The sequence below is a fragment of the Trachurus japonicus genome, chromosome 8, assembly GCF_045865225.1.
Source record: "Trachurus japonicus isolate A0001 chromosome 8, Traja_1.0".
Classification (NCBI taxonomy): Eukaryota; Metazoa; Chordata; class Actinopteri; order Carangiformes; family Carangidae; genus Trachurus; species Trachurus japonicus.
In genome coordinates, this window is record NC_140914.1 from 15,145,883 (window position 1) to 15,173,257 (window position 27,375).

The 27,375-nt window shown below is 40.5% G+C and overlaps 3 protein-coding genes across 4 annotated transcripts; 2 read left to right on the top strand and 1 right to left on the bottom strand.

Annotated features, from left to right (window-relative positions):
- Positions 1 to 2,182: 2,182 nt before the first annotated feature.
- On the top strand, positions 2,183 to 12,198 carry LOC146982905 (ethanolamine-phosphate cytidylyltransferase-like). Of its 2 annotated transcripts, none has more exons than XM_085784192.1 (13): positions 2,183 to 2,576; positions 7,401 to 7,489; positions 8,283 to 8,444; positions 8,617 to 8,683; positions 8,791 to 8,875; positions 8,951 to 8,992; positions 9,573 to 9,705; positions 9,827 to 9,909; positions 9,997 to 10,074; positions 10,182 to 10,247; positions 10,335 to 10,400; positions 10,506 to 10,594; positions 10,703 to 12,198. In XM_085784192.1, the coding sequence occupies exons 1-13, from the start codon at positions 2,443 to 2,445 to the stop codon at positions 10,815 to 10,817; spliced, it is 1,209 nt and encodes a 402-aa protein (XP_085640318.1). In that variant the 5' UTR covers positions 2,183 to 2,442; the 3' UTR covers positions 10,818 to 12,198. The 2 variants fall into 2 exon arrangements, with proteins under 2 accessions (XP_085640318.1, XP_085640317.1); XM_085784191.1 differs by having other exon boundaries at positions 2,305 to 2,576; positions 8,951 to 8,991; positions 9,557 to 9,705; positions 10,703 to 11,043.
- A 1,697-nt stretch (positions 12,199 to 13,895) lies between these two features.
- On the top strand, positions 13,896 to 24,568 carry LOC146982906 (guanine nucleotide-binding protein G(o) subunit alpha-like). The gene is made up of 10 exons (XM_085784195.1): positions 13,896 to 14,050; positions 14,411 to 14,546; positions 14,630 to 14,721; positions 14,788 to 14,880; positions 15,022 to 15,182; positions 19,456 to 19,584; positions 21,904 to 22,033; positions 22,174 to 22,245; positions 23,367 to 23,454; positions 24,168 to 24,568. The coding sequence occupies exons 1-10, from the start codon at positions 14,012 to 14,014 to the stop codon at positions 24,356 to 24,358; spliced, it is 1,131 nt and encodes a 376-aa protein (XP_085640321.1). The 5' UTR covers positions 13,896 to 14,011; the 3' UTR covers positions 24,359 to 24,568.
- Positions 24,453 to 26,306, bottom strand: LOC146982907 (neuropeptide B-like). The gene is made up of 2 exons (XM_085784196.1): positions 25,944 to 26,306; positions 24,453 to 25,135 (listed from the first exon to the last, which is right to left on the bottom strand). The coding sequence occupies exons 1-2, from the start codon at positions 26,208 to 26,210 to the stop codon at positions 25,007 to 25,009; spliced, it is 396 nt and encodes a 131-aa protein (XP_085640322.1). The 5' UTR covers positions 26,211 to 26,306; the 3' UTR covers positions 24,453 to 25,006.
- Positions 26,307 to 27,375: the final 1,069 nt, after the last annotated feature.

A 27,375-nucleotide genomic window follows, 5' to 3' on the forward strand; every position in this document is an offset into this window, starting at 1 on the left:
CATCTCTGCTCCCTGTGGGGCTCCTAAACCCCGTCTGTCTCAGCGCACCTCATCAAACATCACCCTCCTCAGCAGCGTTTCATCCCCAGCACATTCAAAACACATCTCATGAGAGAACATGCAGAGACAAAGAGACAGATGGCTGAAGACAAGCTACATCTTAACCACTCCATCCTGCAGGGCAAGTCTAAAACCCCAGCGTCTCAGCAGCACCATTGTAGCGTGGTATTGTTCTCCCCCCGCACCTCTCTTAAATGGAAGAGGCTCCTACAGGTCTGTGTGACCTGTGCCTTAAAACAGGCTCTTCTTCCTCCTTGGATGCCTGCCCCAGACAACCGGATGGCCTCTGAAGAGTTGATTAATTTGGCGGGTTGGGTAAAGGTGAGCTGGTGGGCAATCTAGGACAGCATTCTTCATCCTCACCCACTTCTGCAGCAGGTGCCTGCCCCAGTTCCGAGACCACAGCCTTGCAATTAATGTTGCCATCCCCATCAGCGAGGCTGTTCATTTACCACGCCTGCCCTGCCGAAGCTTGGCACGGGCCCCCTACTCTGCAAATGTCACCATGGCAGAGGACATGCCTGCTTATCAGAGATACTGCACAATGTATTTCTTCTTGTTTGCATCAGCAATTATTTTGAATCATGTAAAGGGAGCAACAACGACATTTTTTTATTTTTTTATCCTTGTTTAAAGCCACATGATTCTTCCGTGCTATCCCTGCATGTGCTCTTCTAAAGATCCCAAACAACTAAAGAGAGAAGACAACAGATCTGAGTGTATGCAACACTACTACTGCCTGTCAGGATGTTCCTCTAGCTTAGCAAGTATGTGGACCTGGGTTTCCCTCTGCTGGCACTTTAGTGTAAAGACTTTAACAGGGTTTTTCCACAAGATGACGCCACATTCTCTTTACAGAAGGATTCCCCCTGCAGTGCATGCCTTTCACCAAACAGCAGAGACACTCATTACCCCTCACATGTTGAGATGTCACATTAGAACAAGAGGTGGGCTGTTGTCCTGTTTTCTTATTTTTGACTGGCACCAAGTCCCTATATGTTATTTTAACCTACGGTAAAACTGAAATGACATGCTTTAACTTCCAAGTTTATAAGAAACACCCTAAAAGAACCTTAAGATCTTAAGCAAATCTTTAGCTTTTTATTGTTCTGATTTATTGATTTTATTGACATTGTGAGAGAGGGGTTAACTCGGCTTTTAGGAGGCACAGCATGATATTGCACTGGACTGTGTTATGTTTCAATGTGTGTAATATGTCATGTTGTGTCCCTCTCGTTTATAGGCAGTGAATGATGAAAGACAAAAACTTTAGACACACCAGTCATTACAACACACAACTAAATTACGAAAGAAAGAAACAAACCAAAACTCACTGTAAAATATATTGTCTCTTTGATGTGAGCTCAGTGGTCACCAAAACCTCAGAATGATATTATTCACAGATGATTGATAGACCTATATTTTGATATAGGCCTATATCAATAATCAATAAATAAAGATCTGATGGTATAATGTATTTAGTCTAAAACTTCTCTGTAAATTGTCTTTTCTTTTCTTTTTTATATAACCTATTTTTTATTTTGCTGAAGCATACATCATCATCATTATCATCACCATCATAAATTGTTATCCCTATTCATATTATCATGTAGGCTACACAGAAAAGGAAGACAAGTACAGAAGCAGAAAAGAAAATCGTTATAATTATCATATAATATTCTTTATTATCTTGTTTTTTGTTTCGATATTGTAAAGCAGATGTACTGTAGGGCAGGCCAGATGTTATCTCATCTTAATCCTTGATATTCAATGGGGAAAATTTGCAGCAAATCGAGGTTAATGCACAGATGAGATAAGATCTAACGTAGCATGTCATCAAATACGTTATTTCTGTAGGGATCCCAATTGTCACATGACAGTGGAAAACGCTGCTATTATGTAACGTTCACCGGCACTTCATCGTACGATTCAGCCTCCAGTCAGGTTCGCCATAATAACGACAGGGCTTCACGTCGGGGCTTTTCAAAATAAAACCCAGTGACTACCGCTTTGTCTTGCAGAGGCCTTAACGAAGAGGTTTCCCTTCCTTCGTGCTGTGTCTGCTTTCTTCGGCAGACTTGACGCATCGGGCGTCGTGCGTCGCTGCGTCGCCGGTAGAGGAGGCGTTGACGCATCGCGTACTGCTGCTGCTGCTGCTGGTGGTGGTGGTGGTGCTGCTGCTGCTGCTGCTGCTGCTGTTGCTGCCTGTCCTGCCGCCGCTGCTGCTGACACACAAACCGGCTGCCCTGCACCTAAAGCGGGGCACTCACCACAACTGACACTGTCCGTTCATCATCTCATCGGGAAGGGAGTCGTCGCCCTGTCACCTGTCGCTAAAAGGTTTCGCAGTTCGTGATCAATCACCACCAGCTCGACATAATAATGATCAAGAACGGACATCACCACCACCAAGTGAACACAGCAGCCGGGAAAGACGCAGGGACGACCCCCGGTGCTGCTGCAGCCTGCAGTCCCGAGAAGAGGAGGCGAAGAATCCGGGTGTGGTGCGATGGCTGGTGAGCAAAATCTAATCGGATGATTATTTGTGTGCTGAAGATGCAACAGCATCGTCCGTATCGTTTGCATCAAGCACGTTTTGAGTGAGTGTGTGTGTGCGCCTGTCTCATTCAGGACAGGCCTGCTGCAGGTTACAGGGCTGCTCACAGGACTGCTACTTGATCACTGCACAGAAAACTTTAAAGTTAATATCCTCTGATGTAGCCTAGGCTATTCCACCATGAGTGACTTAATGCCCTGACAAATAACCACTGTAATTACATTTACTTTATATTATTATTATTATTATTGGGGCATCCTATCCTCAATTTTCCTCCTCAGTAGACACATTAGGCTACATAGCAACACCAGGAGACACTTACATTAATATTTGTGGCAGCCATTCATCAGAACTCATTGTCATGTAGAGCCCTGCAACCATGGCCAGGATAGCATTATTATAAGTGCTTTCCTAAATGAATTGTATAACACTTACCTGTACTCTATGCAGGAATTTATGTAGCAAGGTTACAGGTTTAAAAACATGTTCTGCATATTCAACCCCATAAAATGCCCTAACCCTAAAGAAGCACAAACAAAACCATTTATTAAAACATAAATACATAGATATTCTAATAGAACACCAGTAACCTAATGTGAGCTGTATTACCTTTACTTGTATTTAGTCATTTGTTTTCTTGTCTCTTTTAAGAGTTCCATGCAACGAATGGAAAAATTTAAGTGTTAAGTGTAATTTGTATGAGTGGTTTTATGAATAAACTTGAACTTTATCAAAGTATTAGACCAACAGAAAATCAATTATTTCAACCATGCAGGCTACACCTTGAGGCACAACCAAAATAAAGTCTTCCTGTGACAAAGATGCTCAGTGTTCAACAGCAGTATTTGAATAGTGACATACACAGGGCAGAAACAAATGTGCCACCATATCACTTTTAAGGAATTTCGCTCCATTGCAATTGCTCCAAGAAGATAAATACAATCAAAGAGAAAGAGTAGAGAATTGTATATGATTACGTTTTTCTGTGCAATATCCCACATGGTGTCTTTTTCCGTAGCCTGACAAAACATATTTTCTCCATCATGTGTTATGATAAATGTGTAAAAACATCTTGTGCCCCATTTTGCAATGACAGTCACTTTCAGTTACACCACAAAATCCAGCTGTGCCTAAATTCCTATTGGACATAAAGCATGTGCATGCACAATGCACTGTTATTGCTATTGTTATAATTACTATGATGCTGTAACACCTCTTAGAGTTATTAGAGCAAAGTAGTGCAGAGTGTTGCGCATGGGATGGTTGAAAGTGACCACATGCACTTGTGCTCAGAACAAGTGGAAAGGCAACAGAGGTCAAAAAGGTCAACAAAAAGAAGTTGTGTTAGCTCTATGCTTAGACACAGTTTATATGATATTTTTTAAAAACATGATATCAATCACAGTATGAATGTTTCAAGCATACCAACACTCAATGTAAACAGAGGTGAGAGTGGTTCTGCTTGTTGTTCTTGTAATGATATATCTGTACAAAACTGGTTTTAGCCCAGATTTCATTTTTCATGTTTTTTATTCTCAGGAAAATTCCTGTGTCCTTCCAGACTTATGAGTGATTTTCAAAAACCCATTGACACTATATCAGAGAAGTATATCAAATAGAGATAAAAACCACCAAACTAGAGGACTATAATCCTTGTGTTTTGAGCCACAGTGACCCTGTGTGTCAGAAAAGCCTAATAACTTTGAACACACACTGAATCAGTTTAATAGAATGGTCTTAGAGGAGTTACATTTTTTTAAACTGGGGGTATTACATTTTATACAGTGTCATCTCAGACACAACTAACAGTAATCTGTCAGCACTCTGGTATTTCAGTCACCTCACCTTGGAACTTCTGAGAGCATCCACTGTGTTGTTGAACTAACTGCTGAGTATCAGATCACTTCCTTGCTCCTCGCTGTCAACCAGACAGAACAATTTCAGTGACTTTTAATTGTTAATGTAAGGGTTAGAGTTAGACAACTAAGAATACAGTATTTTCCATTTTATCCATCTTTGGTGCATGGACTTTACGATTATCCCAAGCACTACGAATTGAGTTTTTTTGTGTAGCTTGTGGTATTGAAACATGGCATTTGAAAAACTCAACAGCAACCCGTCTTTCCAACAATGTCCACAGATCTAGAGAAGTATTTTGCGCTCAAGGTAGAGAATAATGGAAACTGTTGACAGTGTGGTCTGTGGCTTATTTCTGCAGCAGGTATCTCAAAAATTTGACTGAACTGACTAGAGGTGCAACAATTTATTGATTCATTGTCGTACTGTATACAAGTATCCAGCAAGAAAACAGCATTTTTTCAATACTGTTTTCTGCCTTTTATAGACGAAACTAAAACTAACTGCTGTTAAGATGCTGTACTGCCTCCTCTGGTGGGAACAGCGAGCCTTGGTGGACAGAGTCTGGCTCAATGGTGCAGCGGCAAAAGAAATATTTTGAATTTTTGTGTATGAAGGCCAGGATTATGGTGGCTTTCTCTAGTAGAATTCCTGCCATTTAGGTGCGGCTGTCTGTCCATGGTTTGATGGCATGTTGCAGAATATTTGGGATGCCAGAATATTAACCGGTGGGGTGAGCACGCAAAGAGAGCCAATGTCAACAGAGCTCATGTCATTAACCCCTCTAACCCCTCCATCCCACACCTGCTATAACCGCACATTGTTTCCTGAAACCCTACTGGACATCGGCACGCTCTTACTGACATCCGGCATTGTCAGCAGAATCAGAGGAAAAATTCCAAGAAAAGAGTGCAGTCACTTCAGCGTCGTAGATATCTTTGACCCTTCCCCTTTTTTTTTCTCTGCACAAAGGAGTCTTCTCTTCTTATTTGCTGCCTTGAAAAGAGGTGATAGTGGTTAAAGATCAGCTGCTAGAGAAGCATCATCCCTGAAGTGGTTAAAGTCCACCTCCACTGTGTTTTTGCTGAGGTGGTGTGCACAGAAGACCAGAAGACGTTCTATTTACAGCCTCAGTGATGTAATGGTGTCTTGTTTATTCACTCCAGGCTTCTCTGAGACTATAGGTATCCTGAGAAACAGCCCCTGAATTTTTTTATAGAGCCTTTTATATATATATTTTTTCCCCCAACTGTTTATCCTGGTATTTTAATTTGGATAAATATTCTCAAACAGTGTTGCATGGCACTCATTTCAAACTCAAGATCATAATTATATAATATTTTTCCATCCATGTTTATCTTTATTGGTATTTCGAATATGTCTTTCATTATAATTAATCAGTACGTACATGTCTGTTAAATTTTGCTCTTGAGAAACGCTGGTGCTGTTTAGGTGTCCACTAACAGGCTGCACTAATTAATATTTCATCATCCCACAGTGGTTGTATCAGGATCAACCCCTGCTAAAAAATACAACAGGAATACTGTGACATGATTAGCATCTAGCTAGTGTAACACCCCAAAAGCAGCCTCCTGCTATTATGTAACTCTGTCTGGGTCTCAGAGTTTTTTCTCTTTTCATTCACCTCCAGATACCCCCCCCTTACTACATTCTTCTGGCCCTGCACTATCGTCTCAGAGAGCCTTCACACATGGATCTCATTTCAGCAGACTTGACAGCACAAGACCCACAGTAAAACTCTTGGCTTTCAGTTGTGCTTTCTTTGACCAAAGAGCCTCCTTTCGTGGTTTCACCTTTGTGCATTTTACAGAGTAGCGGATATATCTGAATCACATAGACAAGCCCCGCCGCAGTTCACTCCAGTGCAATCCAGACCGTTTTCCCTCCGGCTGTGTATAGTGACGCTGCAGGAAGGCACAGATGCTGCCTTTCACTTGCATAGCCCAGGGCTGCAAACAACATTGGATTCTGTTACTGTTTTGGCCCCGTACATACTGTAGTTTTGGCAGCGATCATCTGTTTTTTTTTTATTGATTTTTGAGGATGCTGTTCATAGTGTTGTGCTACATCTTACTCCAGGGATTGCTGATGCGTACTATAAGGCACTAAAGAGGAAACAAATGCCAGTTTTTAGCATTTACCACTTGTTTATTGTGACTCTCCAAAAGAAACACTGATGCAGTATTTCTGTTAGTTATAGTAGGCTAGGTATTGTACCTAAATAATTCAGTTACTCTGGCATCACCCCCCAATAAACTCAATACATCTTCTGTGATACCTCTGTACATATTGGATGTCAATATCATGCTCAAAGTGGAACAGAAGGAAAAATGATCAGACTGATGTCAGCTGTTGGTAGAAATGATAGTGATGGAAGTCTAATGCCCATCTGTTCTCTATTACTATGCTAGATTACCATGTTACAATCTCGGCCTCCAATCTGTGTTAATCTAATTATCCACAGATGGTATCGTGGCCTGGTGGAGAGAACAGGGACGGAAAAACACAATGCCACATTGACTTTTTTATGTTGTTTGATTAGATATCTAGTTGATCATGTGATGTGTGTGGATTACACCGGTGGGTAGAAATTTCAGCAACACCGGGATCAAACTGGGAGTTTGCACAGTTTGCCCCATGAACTTAAACCCTACTAATCTCCCTGCAGGCCAGTGCGTAATCGCTTTTCAATTATTTGACAGATTACTTAAATGCATTCAAGAACACCGATTGAGGAGGATTGAAAAGTGACTGCCATTTTTAACTTAAAATGACAACATGCCACCCAATGTTCTCCTGCATCTTGCTATCATCCAGAATAAAGCGTGATGTACTGGAGAACGGCCGTGGGCCTTGTTTTTCACTTTGATGTAACTTGTCTTTCCTCTTGCGTTTTCCTCACCAGCTATGACATGGTTCATTACGGACACTCCAATCAGCTGCGACAGGCCAAGGCCATGGGAGATTACCTCATCGTTGGAGTACACACAGACAGTAAGGCTCAGAACCAATGACCCTTATAGCATAATCACTCTCCCTAGTATACCTACTGTATATCCCAGGCCTGCTGCCTGTCTGGGTTGAGTTGTTGCATGTTCTGCTTGTGCCTGTGTGGGCTCTCCCTGGGTATACTCCGGCTTCCTCTCACAGTCCAAAGACATACACATTAGGTTAAGTGGCAACTCTAAATTGTCCGCAGGGGAAAATGTGAGGTTGTTTATCTCTATATATATTGTCTCTGTAAAAGACTGGCGACCTGTCCAGGGTGTATCCTGCCCTCACCCTGTGTCAGCTGGGTTTGGCTCCAGCGCCCCCGCTATGCTGCCTAACTGATGGATTGACTTTATAGGATAAATTACCCCACTGTCCACCATTATCCTGCCTATTCTTACTAAATCATGAAAAGTATGTCACTTTGTATATTTGTATTTTCTCCAGCCTCATTAACCAGGTACCAGCTCAGTCCTATACCCTTCTGGTGCAACTACTGCATTGTGATTAGGCCTCACCTTCATCTGGCACACTGGGTCACTTTGACATTGCGAAAGCCCATGACTTCACAGTCAGGGTCAGCAGGCTTATCAGCAACCTTTCCCTTCGCCAAAGCGATGATAAAATATCTGAGTGACGAAGGCAACGCTGCATTTAGTCTTGATGAAACTTTATGGACTGCAGGATGTGACTCAGACGGAGATTGCTGTCTATCAATGCTATTAATCTGAGTCTACATTGTTATCTATCTGTGTCAACAAGATTGTTTGACTGTACGTTTTATTTTGTTTCAAAGGCGAGATTGCCAAGCACAAGGGTCCACCAGTCTTCACTCAGGCAGAAAGATACAAGATGGTGCGGGCCATAAAATGGGTGGATGAGGTCGTGGAAGGAGCGCCTTATGTCACCACCTTAGAGACACTTGACAAGTACAACTGTGACTTCTGTGTGCATGGAGGTACAGAATATCACACTATATGATGTCTGTGTTTAGACATGAATGAACTGATTGTGATAAATAATACTCATCTCTAAATTTGCCAGATCATTGACTTTCAATCTTTTATTCATGGATACAACATTGTTTACTTCATTTATTCACCATTGCTTTGCCAACGCTGTTTTTTCAGATGATATAACACTAACAGTGGATGGCAAGGATACATATGAAGAGGTGAAGAAGTCGGGACGGTACAGGTGAGATTTTTTTAAATGGACAGAAGTTGAGACTAACAGTCAGGACAGGGCTGCTATTGTGTGTTTGTCCTTCATAAGATATTACACTGCGTATCTTATTGTTGCAGGGAGTGTAAGAGAACCCAGGGAGTGTCGACCACTGATCTGGTTGGCAGGATGCTGCTGATGACCAAAGCACACCACAGCAACATTGTGAGTAGCATTACTGTCTCTTGCAACGATTTCAGTTTACAGTACGAGCCTAATTCATTTCCCTGTACTCTTTAGGATAGTTCGGACTATCAGCAGCACACAGACAACTTTGGAAAGGTAGGTACCAAACGTGTGACCATCACTTTGGGGGGGATACATTTAAAACCACATTCTTGACTATTTATCTTCTTCTCCCTGAGCTGATTTTTTTTATTTAAGTCATCAAATTTGCTATGTGTGCCGGATTATAAACACTGCTAAACAAGGGGCTTTACTGTGGTCCCACTTTATAATCAAGTAACGGGGCCTTGCCAGTAAACAGTGAATACCACTTCTGTTCTTGAATGGGGAAACTAACTTAGAGTCAACATGCTGGGGTTGTCAGGAGCGTGAATGCAGTAGAGGGTCTGTTCACAGCTGAGCGTTCAAGATTGGAAACGTAATGCTGAGAATTTGGCAAGGGCTGAATGACCCGGGAAAGTGTGGGACAACTGATTCAGCCACAGTGACCACATGTGTTATTACTGTTAACACCACTGGGGGGCAACGATGCAGCACGAGTGTTTATTCTAGGCTGATCTGTCCAAAATGCTGGAGTGATATTGTTTCTATACCAAAGTGGGTTAGTCTTAATGCTACACACAGTCAATTTGTACTCATTATGTCTGTTTCTGGATTATGGGGGTCGCATGGTCAGAAGGGCCATAGTCCTTGGACGGGGGTGTCTCAGTTCCTGCAGACTTCACAGAAGATCATCCAGTTTGCTTCAGGGCAGGAGCCTCAACCGGGAGACACCATCATCTATGTGGCAGGAGCCTTTGATTTATTCCGTATCCTTTTAATGACCACACTTAAAAAAATGGGTTTGATTTTCATAACAAAATGCAGTTTCATTATTAACGTCCATATTCTGTGAGGTGTTGCACTCTGCCTTGACTGGTCTCCTGCCAGACATCGGCCATGTAGACTTCCTGGAAGCAGTGCATAAGCTAGCGGAAAAGCCATACATTATAGTAGGGTTACACTTCGACCAGGTCAGTGTCCTTTCACCAATTTGAGATGTGTATTCCCTCCCTGAATCCACTGTTGTCACACACTTCTATTTTGTTCATATTTTTCAGGAAGTGAATCGTTACAAAGGGAAAAACTACCCCATCATGAATGTCCACGAGAGAACGCTTAGCGTCCTGGCTTGTCGAGTACGTTCTTCTTCTTTCTCCTTCTCCATCAACATAGTTCACCATATATACATTTAATAGCCTACTTAGAATGCATTTTTTCTAATTTTGCTTTTTTTTCTCCACAGTATGTTTCAGAAGTGGTGATTGGTGCACCCTTTGCCGTCACAAAAGATTTGCTGGACCATTTTAAGGTAGGTAAATGCAAGTCATTTAATTATCACTGCAAGTTCTCAACAGTAAGACATGCATAAAACTAAAATGTGGCTCTGTATCCATAGGTTGATCTTGTTTGCCACGGAAAGACAGAAATATACCCTGGAAAGGATGGATCTGACCCTTATGCTGTAAGATTATAAACACTGCCATTGGTTGGAAATGTTTAGAAAACACTTTCTGAATGAATCTATAGTGCATCACAGGTTTTAGTCGAATCTTTTCTTCATACCCAGGAGCCAAGGAGGAAAGGAATCCTGCGGACTGTAGACAGTGGGAACAGCCTCACCACAGATGCCATTGTGCAGAGGATAATCAAAAACAGGTATCATATTTACTGTGCGAAACAACATTTATTAACATATTTATTTATGCAAAATAGTACATAGGTGACACATGGCTTACTACAGTATGTGCTTTTTCTGATGTCCAGGTTGCAGTTTGAAGCAAGGAATCAGAAGAAAGAGGCCAAAGAAATTGCTGTGATCCAGGCCATGAAGCGAAAAGAGGAGGAGAAGACTAAAGGAAGAGCCCAGGCTGTGGTGTAGAAAGGCCCGGAAGAGGTGTCATCATTTAAGTGTCATCATAACATTGACAAGCTCACTTAACCTTATCTAATGTACAGTTAAAATCAACCCTTTTATAAGTGTTATTACACCCTCCACACACGATCTCGGCTAATAACAGCAGTCTTTACAGCAGCCCATTTGTAGCCAGCCTGCTGTGGGATCATCAGGTATACAATGTATGCGTGTGTGTGTGTGTGTGTGTGTGTGCGTGTGCGTGTGTGTGTGTGTGGGAGGGAGTCCTCTGTGTATTAATATATTCTGCATATGCAACTACATGTTCATGTCAGTAAAAAAAAAAAAAATCACACATACAGATACTACTGAGTTGAAAAGCTCAAACAAGGAAGATGATCGTCATGTCTCCTTCAATTGTCTATTTTATGTCTTTGGATATTTTTAATTACTCAAGTACTTTTATTTTCTTGATTTAAAAAATATGAAATTTTTTAATATTCAATCAGATCAATTTGGGCATATAAGGAGCAAGGGTGGGGACCTGAGATGTTGGTCAGGCATTGAACTATAGCAAGAATGAGATTTGATTTTTTTATTTCTATGGGGCTGTTGCTGCTCTCTGCCCATCGATGGGCTTAGCCTCACAAATGATCTCTCTTTGTATATATTGTGTGTACTGTATGTATGTATTATAAGGTGATTGCCGGCTCTCCAGAGGAGTGGGGGAGAAGAGTTCCCCCTTTCTCTGGTTTCAAACTAGGGTTGCTTGGAAGTGAAGAAGATGGACTCACTCTTTTGGGACCTCATGTATAGCCTATAACCAGATCCTGCTCCAGACTGCACTGACTTCTCAGAAATCATCAGAACTCTTCTGATTGTATTGTTAGAGCAGGTTTTTAACTGAAAAAATGCACACTGTTGAGACCTGCACGCCTGGCCTTTTGAGTGCAATTTTTTTTCTTCTTTTTTTTTTTTTTAACCAACACTCCTTTGATTTATCCTAATATAGAGAACACTACAGAGTTTTGACAGACTGCTTTTAACCTTTAGTTTTCATAGTGTAAGGATGGAACAATGACAGATGCTCAGTGTTGTGAACTTGATCATAAAAATAGACCTCTTACTGTCATTTTTGAGCTCTGAACAATTGAACCTCTGTCTCTATATCAAATGGGATGAAATAATATATTTTTTGTAGATGTATATTTTACTCACCTCCTCTCCATTAACTACTGTATAGATTCATATTGTTTAAAAGGCATAATAATATATCTGTATGTCAAGTTGGAATATATTCAGCGTAGGCTAATCTATGTTATTGACAACTCCCAGTTGACAAATACTGTAGAAACTGATGGGACTACAGTATATTATTGCTGACAATAATAAGAATTTAATCCAAAAAGCCGTTTGTAGTCTTGTTTTCACTTGAACAGAAAATGCATGAGTGTGGTTGGATTGTTGATCTATTGATAATTCATTTCCCCAATTATCAGGTAAATGTGCAGGCCACACATTAATTAGTCACATTATGAAAGGTAAATGTATGTTGTGGACACAGAGATGACCTTTGATCAGAGGTGATTATATCTTAATTTTGCAACATATGACTCACACAGAGTTCGTTAAATGTCAGACCAGATTATTATAGTAGCAGACTGGTACCCAGCAAAGTTCTGTTTGTCATAGAGGAAAGGTTAATAGGCTACTGTATATATTGTGACATAATTTGTTTCAACTGGAAGCATAGGCTATACCCAAAACTATGGAAGGCCCATGAACTGTCTTGTGTTGGCCAGCAGAGTTCATTAAACAAATAGGCTAATGAACAATTAATCGTTAAAGAAAACAACAACAACAAACAACAAAACATTCATAATTTGTTCACTTAAGCATAAGTACCACAGTAAATAGCCTACCACAATCAATGAAACATTACTCAACTTTAAGTAACAGCAGACATGTTACATAAGTGATATTCTCTAATAAATTTATTAGAAATATTTTAACTGAACAGTATTACCCTTGTCAACTAAAAAGAAAATATATTTTGAAAGATTACAATGTTGTGGAAGCAAGAACGATTAGAAAGCAATATTTGTCTTATCCTGTCCCTCAGAAAACAAAAGAGATCACATTTAAAATACTGAATGACATTTATCCATCAAACCACTTCCTACATATTAGATTTAATTTGGATAATAATATGTGTGGTTTTTGTGAGAATGATATCGAAACAGTAGAACATATTTTCTTTGAATGCGAGTATGTTGCACAATTTTGGACTTCATTTCAAAACTGGTTGTTATCTAAACACACCTATTTTGCCCCCATTAAATTGGATGTCGATCAAGGTTGGACTACAGTAAAAGGAAAAGAACTTGGACTTTTTGGTGAACATTTTAATTTCCCTTGGGAAAAATTTCATCAACAGATGCAAATACCTCAAAGTGAAACCCCACTTCAATGGATGGATAAACGAACTCAGAATGTATAAAAAATCTTTGCATTACATGAAAAGCAAAAATGCCCTAAAGTTATTTTCTTTGCTGGACTTATTTACTATTGTGGACTGAGACCCTCACGTTCTCTTTTCTTTTTCTTTTTGTTCTTGATTGATCAAGATAGCTGATTCAGCACTGTGAATTTATCCATTACCAATGTGCCTTTAATGTTTGTATTTTGAAGTTACTTTAATTAAAAAAAAAAAAAAAGTTACATAAGTGATAGGCTACTTGCAAAAGTAAAAAAGAAAGAAAGAAAGCCCTACTACAATATAGCCACAGTCAGCAGTTATCTTTTATAATTGGAATAATAATATCACTTTTGGGTGGATTTGAATGATAAAAAAAAAATACACTAGTTGTGGAGTATTGTATATTTCTTGTCTATTAAGTTAGTATAAAACGGAAGGTGGGCCTATCTTTAAGACAGTAGAACAAATAGGATACTATAACGTTAGGATTTCACTTCGTCGTTTCTCTTGACCTTTATTTTAAAGGAAAAGTAATGTTGGCTCTATTTTGTCCGGACTGACTTGAAAGCACCGCAGCATTTGAAAGACAGGCCGCGCGCACGTGTCCCTGATTCAACACTAATGAGCTCCCCTCCTCTGCTAACAGCAGCACAAACGGCCCTGTGGATTTTGTGGATTTTGTGGATAAGGAAGTTTTGTTTCAACAGTAAAACGACGCGCCGGCGCTCAGAGCAAAGACATTATGTTTTGTTGTCTCAATATCCTGCCCACCCCATTGCAGGTAATACATTCATTTATTAAATTGTTACATTAATTTGCCTAAATAAACCCCTCAGAAACTTTTGATTGACACTCTTGATTGGTTATGGGATAAGGCATGCAGGCTAAATTGGCTACCTAGCTAGTTAAATGTGGCATCAGACAAAAAGACACAATGCTACTAGTTGTTAATGAAGTAAGTTTTAAGCGCAAAAATATTTTTCTTGGTTCGAGGCTTTTTGTCTTCCTCAAACACATCCTTAAATCATTCATAAAATGGTGTCATTTTCAATATATTAAAGGAAATATTAGTTATATTAATGTAATATTAAAAGGCTCAAGGTTTCCAGGTTCCATGTAAGAATTGTGAGATTTTCCTTAGATCTGCATGGGACTGTGCTTCCATCAGGATGTTACAGAGGAGGGTAAGAAGGCCAAACTGCAGAGCTCTAAGATAGAACAAGACCTCTGTGAACACGCCAGGACTGAGATGAATGCGGTGAAAATCCTAATGCTTGGTAAGTGAAACACATTTACATACATGTTTGATCAAAGCACTGACATTTTCTAAGTAAAAGGCTTTGTTTGATTTGTCCATCAGGGGCTGCAGAGAGTGGAAAGAGCACTCTAATCAAACAGATAAAGATAATGCACAGTCACGGCTTCTCCAAGCAGGAGCTCATCAGTTTTAAGGTACTGGTTCTGCATTACTGCTAACCCGTCCCTGAGACAATCAGTTGACTGTCATTTCCCTCGCAGCCTGCAGTGTTAGACAACCTCCTGACCTCTATGAAGTTTGTGCTGCGGGGAATGGGGATGCTGAGGATAAATCTGGCTAACAAGAAGAACAAGGTGAGGAAACTCATCATCATTTCATCAAAAAGGTCCTGTTTTGTGTAAGTTCACTTTTAATGCAAACCTTATTCATCCCAGTAGGTGTCAGTGTGAAACTGTAGAAACATGCAGAATTGTTTTTGAAATTGTCCTGTTCAGGTGCACGCCCGCTCCATCCTGTCCTGCAGCCAGTGTCTGGGGGAGAACCAGGAGCTGCTGCCCTTCGTGGCTCACGCTTTCTGCGCACTTTGGAGCGACCAAGGGGTGCGAGCAGCCGCGGCCAAAGGTTACGAGTTTGAGCTGAACGACTCTGCACTCTAGTGAGTACACAGAGTGACCTTAAAGGACAATCCCAGGCAAATTCAACCTGGAGCTATAGTTTCTTAATATTTTAGGTCTAAAAGAAGGAATCTGAGGATTTTCTTTTTAATTGCTCCTGTTTTGCAGTAGTTCTGTCTGTCCCTGCATCGCCACAGCAGCGATGAATGGGAGCAGACCGATCTTACGCTGTTTAGGCTGTTTACATCCCTTAAAACTACCAAAGCTGACACAAAGGCCCAATCCCATTTCTCTTCTTTACCCCTACCCCTTGCCCCTCGCCCCTTGAAACGGAGCTACAAGGGGTAGGGGTAGAAAGTCAACCCCTCCGAATTGGGACACCCTTTCAACAATCACATACGTCATCACGTAGTCTCACTGGCTTTTACGTAAGCTGATGCGGCGAGCTTTTGCCAAAAATCAAATAGCCGTGTACCATATAACTTAGTAAAATAAGATAAAACTTAAAGCAGATATCAGTGGAATGTTTTTGTTAATATAAGTCCTAAATAGTCCTATTTTCCGTCAGCAATCACTTACATGAAGTATTTCAGCCTAAACACGAGTCTCTCCGTCACTCTGCTCTGCTGTAACCCGAGGAGAAAATTTTCCTTGTGGGATACAAGTGTTATCCAATGAGGAGAGAGAACGGCATGAAGGGCTGTGTGTGCAGCCAAGGGATGCGCGTGAATGTGGTGACGTAGCACGAGGACCAATTGATGCCTGACAAGGGCGGGGGCTGCTAACTCATGGTGCGTTCAAGGAAACTCGTACTTTGTGTTTTTCCTTCCTGTGAAGTCATACCAGTTCGATCTGGTACGAGTTCACGGGTCGGAAGTTACGAGTGGCCGTTATAGGGAACTTTCACAGACAACAGGACGGTAAAAACACGAGCTACGGGTTACCTGGAACGCTACCAAGTCGTAGTTGTGACTTGAAGCTGTAACTTACGGTTTCAAAAGCCTGCCTTGAACACAGCATTAGCCGAAACGGCCGTGCCGCTGTTATCTGCTTTAATGCAGGCTGATCGGTTCATTGTAAAACATTTATTTACTGATGTAAATGTGGTGATTTCTGTACGTACAGAGCCCAGAGGCAGCGCTGCCTGCTCCTCTGTCTGATACACACATGAAGCTTCACTTTTCATTCAAATAAACTAATGCTACTGCCACAATTGTCAGATTTTATCAGTGAGACCAACATTTAAATGCTAAAAAGAATTTAATAAGCCGGTAGTAAACCTCTAAAAACCTGCGGGTAAGTTAATTAGCGATTGTCTTTTCTCCCGGGACGAGGACGTAGTTTGGCCGGCGGAGCAGCGCTGCAGACCGGCTGCTGTCTCTGTGAGGAGCCGCTCCTCCTGGAGCTTCACTTCTCTGAAAAAACGTCGGAGCAAACTTCTAACCAGCCGTCATTTGGGTAAACTAACCGCACATTTGGGACCTAAACAGTGACTTTATCGCATGAAAAAATATTAAAACTAAAATTTTAAAACTAAAATATTAAAAATATCCAGACTTACTCTTACTGCTACAAAGATGTTGTGGCTCTGAGTTGGTATTCCTTTGTTGATAGAACAAAGCGCTTCAGATGCCCTGTCAACATAGTTAGCCGTCAACTTGACTCTCACGCGAGACTTTGTATTTCAGCTCCGTTTACAAACATGTCTGCTTTCTTGAAGTAAACAAATCCCTTGGCGTATGTTTGAAAAGCCATTTGACACTGTCTGAGGAAAAAAATTGCGGTTTTAAGGGATGTAAACAGCCTAAACAGCGTAAGATCGGTCCGCTCCCATTCATCACTGCAGTGGCGATGTGGGGACAGACAGAGCTACTGCAAAACAGAATAAATTAAAAAGAAAATATTCAGATTCCTTCTATTAGGAAATAATAACCCTAGGTTGAATTTGCCCGGACTTGTCCTTTACGTGATCTGCACTGCACACCTCTGCCCGATTATGTCTTACAGTGAAAATGTCAGGGGAAATTGCCCAGTAAAAAGCATGTTTGTCGCGTTTCGTCAATACAGAGCAACAGTAAAGCAAGTGCTGAGGACAATTCATCTTCAGGAAATGATTCCTGTGACATTTATGGGATGGGTGGCTTAATTGGAGCCACATTATAAACACTGTTTACAGATATGTAGGAAGGAGGAGAATAAGGGTGGAGCATGTGAAACAGACATGATTAAAAGAGCTAGTTTTCTCAAACACCACTACACCTGTGATGCTTTGAGGTTATATTCATATTCAGTCTGTGCAATACATTTCATTCCCAATGATGTCCATAGATTATAAAATGGAGGTTATTAGAAAAAGGACAGTGTACCCATATGTCTGCATGTGGAAAATTTGTATATTAGTCTGTGTAGAACAGGTTTTTTTTCAGTTGTTGTCCTTCTGCCATTTACAGTAGTTGTGCCCTTTCAAAGAGCAGCCTGCACAGTATCATGAAATCCCAGCTCGGTACTCTGCATGGAGATTTTTTTGAGTGTGTTGCGTCATCGGCCGAAGAGAGCACTGTTGACTGAGAGTGGAATATATTATGCTAAAAGACAATATTGCTCATGTCCATAGTTTTGTGCCAGCTATGATGTGTGATGACACAGAACACGTATTGCTCTTCTTGACACAGCTATTAATCTGTTATCCTGTATCTCTGGTGATTGTTTGATATCCCTGTGGGCAGGTTGCAAACTGTGACTAATGCGTCAGAACAGCCAGAGTGAAAGTTTGATTGTAAAACAGAAACCACAGTTTAGCAAGTTAAAAACCAATTTTGAGTCAAATCAATATCTTCCCTACATTTTCCCACACTTCTACTAAAAGTGTTTTGAGACATTTTTAGAAAGTAGTCAGATTCAACTAATGCTAATTTCATGATTCACTTAGCCTATTTAGATTCCTTTGGTGCTGGTGCATCAGTTGAATGTAAACTGGTGTATCATGACCTATGCTGCTGCCAATGTATAGACAGTGAAGGTAAAAATGTTCAGTAGTTTCTTTCTGAGTAGAAGTCCTTATCTCAGGGGCAACAGGGAGGGGGTCTGCCAAGTTAGAACATACTCCAGCTTGCCAGACAGAGAAAGATGAAGATGTGACAGCTTCATTATCGAAACTCAATAAAGTTGAGAGTTGGAGGATGATATGAAACTCAACTAGCACTTTTTCAGCACTCTCACTCTACTGGACCCCACATTGATTTCTCCCTCTAGGAATATTGGATTAGACTGTGACTCGTGATACACTTGACTTCCCCAGGACCTGAAAGCAACCTGACGTGTGAAATGACTTCTTGGACATTAGCGTTGGCATGAACTGAGCTGTTATTATTGCTAGAAAGAAGTTTGTAGTTACAGGAACTTGCTTACTGATGAAAGCTGTGTGTTTTAGAAATCCATTCTAATCAGCCCTCGCATCATTAACTTGAAGCCACTGCTGCTGAGAAATGGACGTTTCTAAAATGGAAATCAGCAGGTGGAATTGTAGTAATCCTACTGTATGTCAAGGGATGTGTTTTTGTGTTTTTTGGCAATGAATGTGCATCTACGGTATGTTTGTAAAAACCAGGGCAAGGCTTAATGGATACATATCATTAAATAGGAAATCACACATGTGATTTCACAAAGGAATTTTAGACTAAATGCTCTTATTTCTGAGCCTGAAAGGTTAGCTGCCACAAGGCTAACTCAGAAGAACCATACCACTTTCATGATAACAATTAGACTCCTGCTGACCAGTGGCACCAAACGACACAGAAAACATGGGTCTCAAGGACATATCGCACTGTGGGGCATTAGATGGCAAATATTTTCATGTACATATTTTGCCAGTATATAAGTACAATGAAAACCATTGTGTGCTTCTACAGTATGACTCACACAGACATGTAGCCAGTGTTGTAGGTAAAAATTATTCTTTAGACACTGCTCTGTGCCTTGCTGCGTTTTCAGCTGGTTTCTCTGCAACTTCTCCTGTCAGTCATCTCTTCTGAGTAGCTAGGGCTCCAAACACATGACGCATGGTTCTCTGCAGTCATAGTGCAGAATGGTTCAATGTGATTGTGTTAGTTTCTAGACTTAATTGTAAAGCCCCAGAACAGATTGCAGCCTCCAGTTTCAAAAGTAGAGGTAGGACATGTTGCAGATTTAGCATGCATTTAATTTAATAATACAAACAAAATCAGAAATAGAATGGATGGATGTCTTTTCACAATTTACTTCTTAAAGTCTCATCCATTATTGACGTGTCTTGTTATTCTCTGCCTGTTTCCCCAGTTTCTTTGAGAACATGAGTCGAATCCTCGCTCCCAATTATGTCCCCACTGAGACGGATGTTCTGAGAGTGAGAGTGAGGACCTGTGGAATCATCGAGACACAGTTTCAAGTTAATGACACAATCTTTCGGTAAGACTTTGTAAACGTAATTAATCTGTGGTTTGCAACATGCTAATCATCTGTGCACATATAAGTATGGTTATACTGTAACCTACAGTGCACTGGTGATGCCAAGAAGATAATTATTTCTATTACGTTCAGGGAGTAAAGGCTTTAAGGAATCCCACAGAGCTCACTAAAAGTTCCCTGAAAAAATGGGCATCATATTTTACGTTTATTGTTAAAGGGATTTTTCAGTTCCTCAATATGCCCAAATAATATTAAAACTATATTTCACCTCGTACTTTCAAGGGAAAGTTGAGCTGTTTGTGTCATTAAGTGAAGCTTTCGATGTTTTCTGGCATTATGAAGGTTTGGGGCCTTTATCGTAATCCCCTGAAACACCTCACCAGTTCCATTGAACAACCTTTGATTATAATTTTGATATTAAAACCTGAAAGCAATATGGGATGCGATCAGAGTGATGTTGATTTCCTATTAATGCCCACACACAGCAGCATGGTAAATACATGTGGTAAAACAAAATAATTTAATAAATGATTGGACAATATATTGTGTAATTAATCAAAACTTTTCTTTTCTTTTTTTTGTTGGATAGTTGACAGCATACAGAGGGGAAACAGAAGAAATATCAGATAATGTTATTAACAGACTCAACTTGTAGTCAGTTTGTTAAACAAAAAAGACTGATACATTTAAGACTTGCAGATTTACATTTATTGTCTGTTGTAGTTACTCTTCATGGAGTTGTCATACACACTTACACATGCTGCTGTCAGAGCAACCAGATCGCTTAGGCTCTGGAGACTAAGCCTCGCCACCAACTCTTGAAGGGCCCCTGGCAGAAGCAAAACCCCTTTAAGCCCGGGGAAGCAGCTACCTGGGCATGGCTCGGGCATGAAATATTGATGGCTTCACTCTGCCTGGTTATTCTAGGAATAAAATGTGGAGCCCCTCCTCCCTTTCCACTTTGAAATTTATGTGTTCAAAATACACAACTATTCATAATGCTCCCTGTCACTGCATACTGAAGATACAGTAACATAGCAAATCTATACTGACCAGGACTTCATGAATACTGCATGTAGCGCACTGTAGCATCTTGAATTACAGCAGCATGCCTAACTTTGTGAAATGTAAATTTTTTCAGCATTTTTTTCTCAGGATATCTGCAGGTCATGAAAATCAATAATTCAGCTCCCTCAAGAAAAGGTCTTAGAATGTATTAAAGTCTTAAATTTAATTTGCAAAGTTCCTTAATATTTCTTACCCTCTGTAGCCAGTTACATCAGTTATACAAGTATACAATTTTTCTTATTTTTTTGTATATGCCAATAAACCAAAAGACATTTTCAGTCAGAGCTGTCGGACCCGAAAGACTCGCTGTTGCTAACTACTGTAGGAAGCTCATTGGCTCAAATAACAAGCATCAGTTCTTGCAAAACTGTAAAACGTTTTTTTGTTTAATACCACCCATAAAAAAAGTGATGAAATTTAATGTAAGTGGTATTTAATAATCAGTTTATTTGTCAGGGACAATATATGGAGGCATTAGCTCATTAAAGTGCAACCAATGATTTGTATATAATATCTCTGTATGATAAAGTCACAGATGTTTTGTTCAACTTGGATAATACTTTAAAAAAATCAACTTGTCTAGAACTGTCTCGGAGTGAGTTAGTCTCGGTCTGAGATTCTACTAAACGGCTAAATTCAAACATGTTATTTTCTCAGGTTGTATGAGTTGTACCGTTTTAGAGGTCAGACCCTGCTCTTGCACCAAATCTGAAAAGCTTGTCTTGGTTGTGAGTGATGACTTTCTTCTTTGCAGCACAGAAACTACAGCTGTCAATATCTCTGTTAACACTTATCGTCCCCCAGCTGGTTACAACTGACTCTGACTCTTGACCTGGGGGATAAATGCTTTATTGCCTCTGACATGACTGGTGCAATCATGCACCTGGAGACTGTCTGGCTCAAATGGAAACTCATTACCTGTGTCACCAAGACCCCCAGCTTCACTTAGTGCCAGATTGTATTTTGAAATGGATTGCTTCAATATTTGAAAGACCAAGATAGTTAAGCCATTTTTATAGCGGGAGGTTTGTCCAAGTTCTGGCAAGAATTTCCCCAGACTAGTGGCATCAGTAAAGTAACCAAATATATTGAACTTATTTTCTATTGACAGTTCATTCATACAGGATTTTCTTACTTGAACTGTATGTTCAATCATGTTGTTGAATGTCTGTAACTTCAATCCCTTTGTCCGATGGGGTTTGATCATAAGGAACATGGAGAGAATCATGCCCATGTTTTTCTTGTTGACAGGTTGTATGATGTTGGAGGCCAGCGGAGTGAGAGAAGGAAGTGGCTCAGATGCTTTGACTGTATTCAAGTTGTGTTGTTTGTTGTGGCCCTCAGCAGCTATGATATGACACTGATGGAGGACCCCACAGTGGTATGAAAAAAACCCAGAATTGATTGCAATCACATACAGTAAATCAAGTGTAATGCTATATATATTTTCTCCATTCGGCAGAATTGACACTGACTTGGAGCAAACTACATCTATTGATCTATTTTTATGTTTCTCCTCAGAATCGGCTGCAGGAAAGTCTTGAACTCTTTACATCGATCTGCAACAACACTGTCTTTAACCGCACCTCACTGGTAAGCTTATGTGCACTTATGGTAGTTTTAAGATGAAGATTAGATTTCAAAAAAGGTATGTCAAACTTACCTGAAGGTGTGGGTCTAAGTGCAGGTCTAATGACTCATACCAGGCAGGGCACAGCCTTTCTATCATTGTGTCTGACATAATTGGCATGAAAACGAATTGAGGTGTAGGACAAGTGATTTGTTTTGATGGGCTGTCTGGTTTAGACTCGGTGTAATTAGTTTGTTTACTTTATTTAATGCTAAGAATATGTGGGTCTATTGACATGGGCATTATGACTCGATAAAGTAGCATTTGTATCTACACACTCATTAACATGAGGTGTTTAGGGGCATGGGCTATCTTATAGCCATTTCCTCTTGCATTGCTTTTTAAATGTTTGTTTTAAATGCTGGTCGGCTACATGTGTTTTCCACTAGAGGTTTGGAGAAATTGTGTAGAGTTGATATAAAAAGGCAGATGCCTCAAATTTCCTGCCAAAAATGAACCAGGGGGAGTTTGCATGAAAGAAATAAAAAGGTCAGCAGATGTTTCCTCCGTTTCAGTTACCTGAAACAGTGCTCAACAAATGGTTTCATTTTTGTTTTGGCTAGATTTTTGTAAATCCCTAGAAATGGTTATCATGAAACCATTGTGGGGCTCTAAAACAACATTTTTAATACAATAAAACTCACTCCACCTTTCAGTGCTTTAGTGCAGGTGGCTTCTGTTTTTATGGTCTGATCCATGATTAATCTGATCCACATGCTGTGTACTGGTGTGTTTAGACTCTGTTGATGGCCCTCTGCAGAGCAGATGACTCACTGTATTTTATCCTGTGTAGACAGAAAGGAGTACCTTGCTTTTACAAAAGATGTTAAGATGCTCTTGGTGTAGCTCTGTTGGACCAGGCTGATCGTCCTTTTTACATATAACTTTTTGTACAGCATGTAAAGATAACGTCTTAGTTGTGGGTTATCTCATTCTTCTATATGTCAATATATAATGTCTTTCAGATTTAATAATTGGTTTTGAATGGCTGATATGAAATTATATTGTGTTTTCAAATGTTTTTTAAACATTGTGCACATCATCACATTTAATTTACCTTTCTGTCGCCATCTCTTTCCTACAGATTCTGTTCATGAACAAAACCGACCTTTTTCAAGAGAAGATCCTTCATTCTGGAAGACACCTGAGATTTTACCTTCCTAGTTACAAAGGTACACTGAAAAATGTTCTGTCCATGAAATTGCCCTGTGTAAATGTTTCCCTTACTTTTCTTAACTTTTCTTTCTTAGGCTTCAGATTTCTCATGATCTGACTCGCTCATCAAGTTTCCCCTGTGAATCAGAATATGGCAAATGGCTTATTTAGTTTTTTAAAAGGGCCTGAGGGTTAATGAAGCAGCTGAATAAATAGAATCTCCTTAAACTTCATTTACACTTCCAGTGGGGCGTCCCAAACTCAAGCTTGAGAAATACACTGTGTTATGACATGCTATGGTGTGGTATCCTTGCATGCTCAAGCTCAACTCCTCAAGAATTTACACTGAGCTTGGAGGCATTTGTGTGGGATCTTGAATTCCTCATGGAATTGTTTGTGTTTTTCTTTTTGCTGGTTCAGTCACTGTATCCTTCCTGTACACCGGGTAATCAGATTTTTTTCTGGCCAGAGTCAGATCAGTCATCACTATCACTCATTCATGACAGATCATTCATACATATTTCAGTCATTCACAGTTACTGAGAAGCAAATGCCTGATGCCTGTGCATTGTTTTATTTGTTTATTTGCAGACTGAGCAGGGAAATTGATGTACAGACAGGTGGTCATGCAAAGCTGGTGCCTTGTTCTATCAATATGTCATGACTTTAACACACAGTGCTCTTGAAAATGACTCGAGATTTGACATTTTCTTCCTTTGTTCCAATCCAGGAGCAGATGGCGACGTGAACGCTGCAGCCCACCACATCACTGCCATGTTTTTGTCATGCAACAGCAACCCTGACAAGCCCGTGTACCACCACTTCACCACGGCCACCGACACCACCAACATACAGGTGGTCTTCCACATGGTCATAGATCAGATTATCAAGGAGAACCTAGCCGCTGTCCAGTTGCTGTAAAAGTCTCCTGATCACTGTTTGTGTTTTTAGTCATTTGCAAACATTTGCAGCACAGGAATGTTTTATTTTATCACAGCTGACCTGTGAGTAAATGTTTTGCCTTTTTTTTTAAGATAAGTTATTTAAGTGAGGTAAGGTCAAGATAATTTTCTATGAGCTGCAGTCTTTTATTTTAAAACATTTTAAAATAAAAATATTTATTGATAAGCATGCCTGAACATTTCAATGCAGTTTGACTAGGTTTGTGTTACTTTTTGTCAAAATTGGAATATCTTTTTAGGACACATTTAAACCTTCTGCATGACCAAAAACTACCTATCTCTCTGCAGATTAGTCTTCATGGCCAATGCATGCCTGCTTAAAAGAAAAAAGTGCATCAAGTGATTCAACATGACTGCAACATGATTCATTTATTAACGAAAACTCAGATCGAATATGTACATTAATACATGGTACTTTTACAGCTTAGATTTCAGACAGGTTAATCAATAAATCAAGAAATTGGTGAAATGATACATGAGAACTAGCATGTGCTTCCATCCAGTTTGACACCAGTATTAAATTTAAAGGAAAATGCACAGTTTTTAAATGCAACACCTTCTAAAAAGGAGGCTTCATCATCCAGCTTAGTTGTCTCCTCCGCTCCGCTCATTCCCCTGCACAGTCTGAGGAGTCCAGAGAGAGGAAGACGTCCGCTTTGCACTTAAATGAACCCTTAGTTTCCTGGAAGAGTTCACAGCTCTGCAGGTTTGGAGTAATGTCTTTAATACAAACAGGCTGTTTGGAGAAAAGCACACAAATGATGACATTAGAGGCTGCTTTAAGGACTAAACATTTATATTCTGTACTCTTTTATCACTCAAAAAGAGCAAACTGTCAAATGTCCTTGCTGAGAATCAGTCATTAGTAGTATGATAAACCCCTCTCCCCCCTCTGTAGGTCTTCTGGCATTCAAAGTACTCAAATACTGCACATGGGTATGAATTGAAGTATTTGTTCTGGTTCAGAGAGAAATAATCACAGTTGTGCAGAGTCAGACTTCACACGCAGAAAACATTAAGTTAGTTTAGGGTTATTACAGATTGATCAGGCTAAAATTATGTAAAGTAACTCAAACTGGCTACATCACTTGTGTATCAGTGACGATTATTTTTTCTACTACAGTAACTATTGCATTAAGCAGCACACATTTTGCTGCTAATTTAGAGTTGAAGGTTGAGGGATTCAAATAACTAATGCATGACCAGTTGTCTGTAGTTTGGGTGGTGCTGATTGAACAGCTCCTCAGCTGCAGTAACCGAGTCCAGGAGAAAGGGCTCTGTTTTGTTTCTACAGGCTGTAATGTAGCCAGACAATACAAACTACAGCCTCAGTATTGAGTACAGTCGTGCCATTAAAAACTTTATTTTGAAATATGATACAACCGGTGGCTGATTTTTTACTTTTTTATAGGCTAATCAAATTTAACAAACTAAAAAGGGTCATTATTGATAGCCTACTATTACGCACAGAACCAGTTGATCACCAAGCATAAAGACAGTCTTATCCATCCCATAATGTATTAATAGAAGTGATGACCACTGACCATCGTCTTTAGGATGAAATTGTGCGGATTTAGTTCAGAAAAGACGCTGTTGGTCGCGGTCTCCCCGCGGTCTGACGGCTCCAGCTCCAGCTCCGCTCTCCTGACGTACGGTGACCTCCGGATCCCGGACAGCAAGCCGGACGCCCTGCCCACCGAGTAGTAGCTCGGACCGGCCACCTGCTTGTACCAAGCCGCGGTCGGACTGCAAAAAACGAGCAGCACGGAGATCACCACGATGGGGAAGAGGAGTTTAGCGGGCATCTCCATGTCGAGCTGCTGAGGCTTGGTCCTCTTCTCTTTAACTTCAGCGACTGGTCCACCTCGTTGTCACCGCTCACTGCTCACACCTTGGTTTGTACAGTCTACTTATAGGGAGCCCATGATCATGCTCGCAATTGTCGTCAACCCAAACTGCGCCAGAGAGGGTGATTCACACACCCACCACAGAGAAATCCTCCACAGGGCTGGTCTCTGAAGAGCTCAGACACATAGTGTAATACTTCTGAAATTAAAAGAAAAGAAAATCTCATTATGTGAATGGTAGCCTGAACTATGCAAATACTAAACTGGTGCTTTTGTCTTATTGGCTCAACAAACACTGACATAATCCTCCCACCTCCCATTGTGTTTAATCACATTCTCAAAAGTGAAATTGCAAATAAATTAAAGCAGAAGTAAGCGATCCGGTGGTTTTGGCTAACTTCCTGTCAGCCGATGGAGTTAGCAGTCCCCGCCCTCGTCCCTACGTCACCACATTCACGCGCATCCCTTGGCTGCACACACAGAGAGGACCGCCCCTTTATGCCATTCTATCTCCTCATTGGATAACGGTTGTAGGATACAAGGAAAGTTTTCTCCTCGGCTTACAGCAGAGCAGAGTGACTGACGGACCCGTGTTTCAGACCAAACACTCTATATAAGTGATTTCTGTCGGAAGATATAACTATTTAAAGACTTATATTAACACAAACATTCTGCTTACTTCTGCTTTAACTATAAACCTCTGTCATGTAGCAGGTCAGAATTGTCTCATGTTACACAATGCTATAAAGTGTCACAGTGCTGACTGAAGCAAAAAAAAGGGGGAAAAAAAGATTTCAGCCACAAGAAAGCAACGATTGAGGGTTTCTCCATAAGGGGGACTGCTTTCATACATCACACACTAAAACAGAAAGCTGTTTCCGGTGTACTGTGTCAGTGTGGTGGGTGACCTGATTTCATGGCCTGAGAACTTGAATGTTTGGGCGAGCCGTTGTTTCCTTACAGGAAGCTGAGTTTACAGTCTATAGATTGAGAGGCAGCTGAGGACATGTCCCCTGCATTTTGAGTTGAGGGTATATTCTGTAATCAGTTTGAAAGTTGATTATAATCTTTGAAAGAGTCTCAGGATGCGCCTTGACAGCTTAAACATTGCCTTGACCTTGATGTCTCT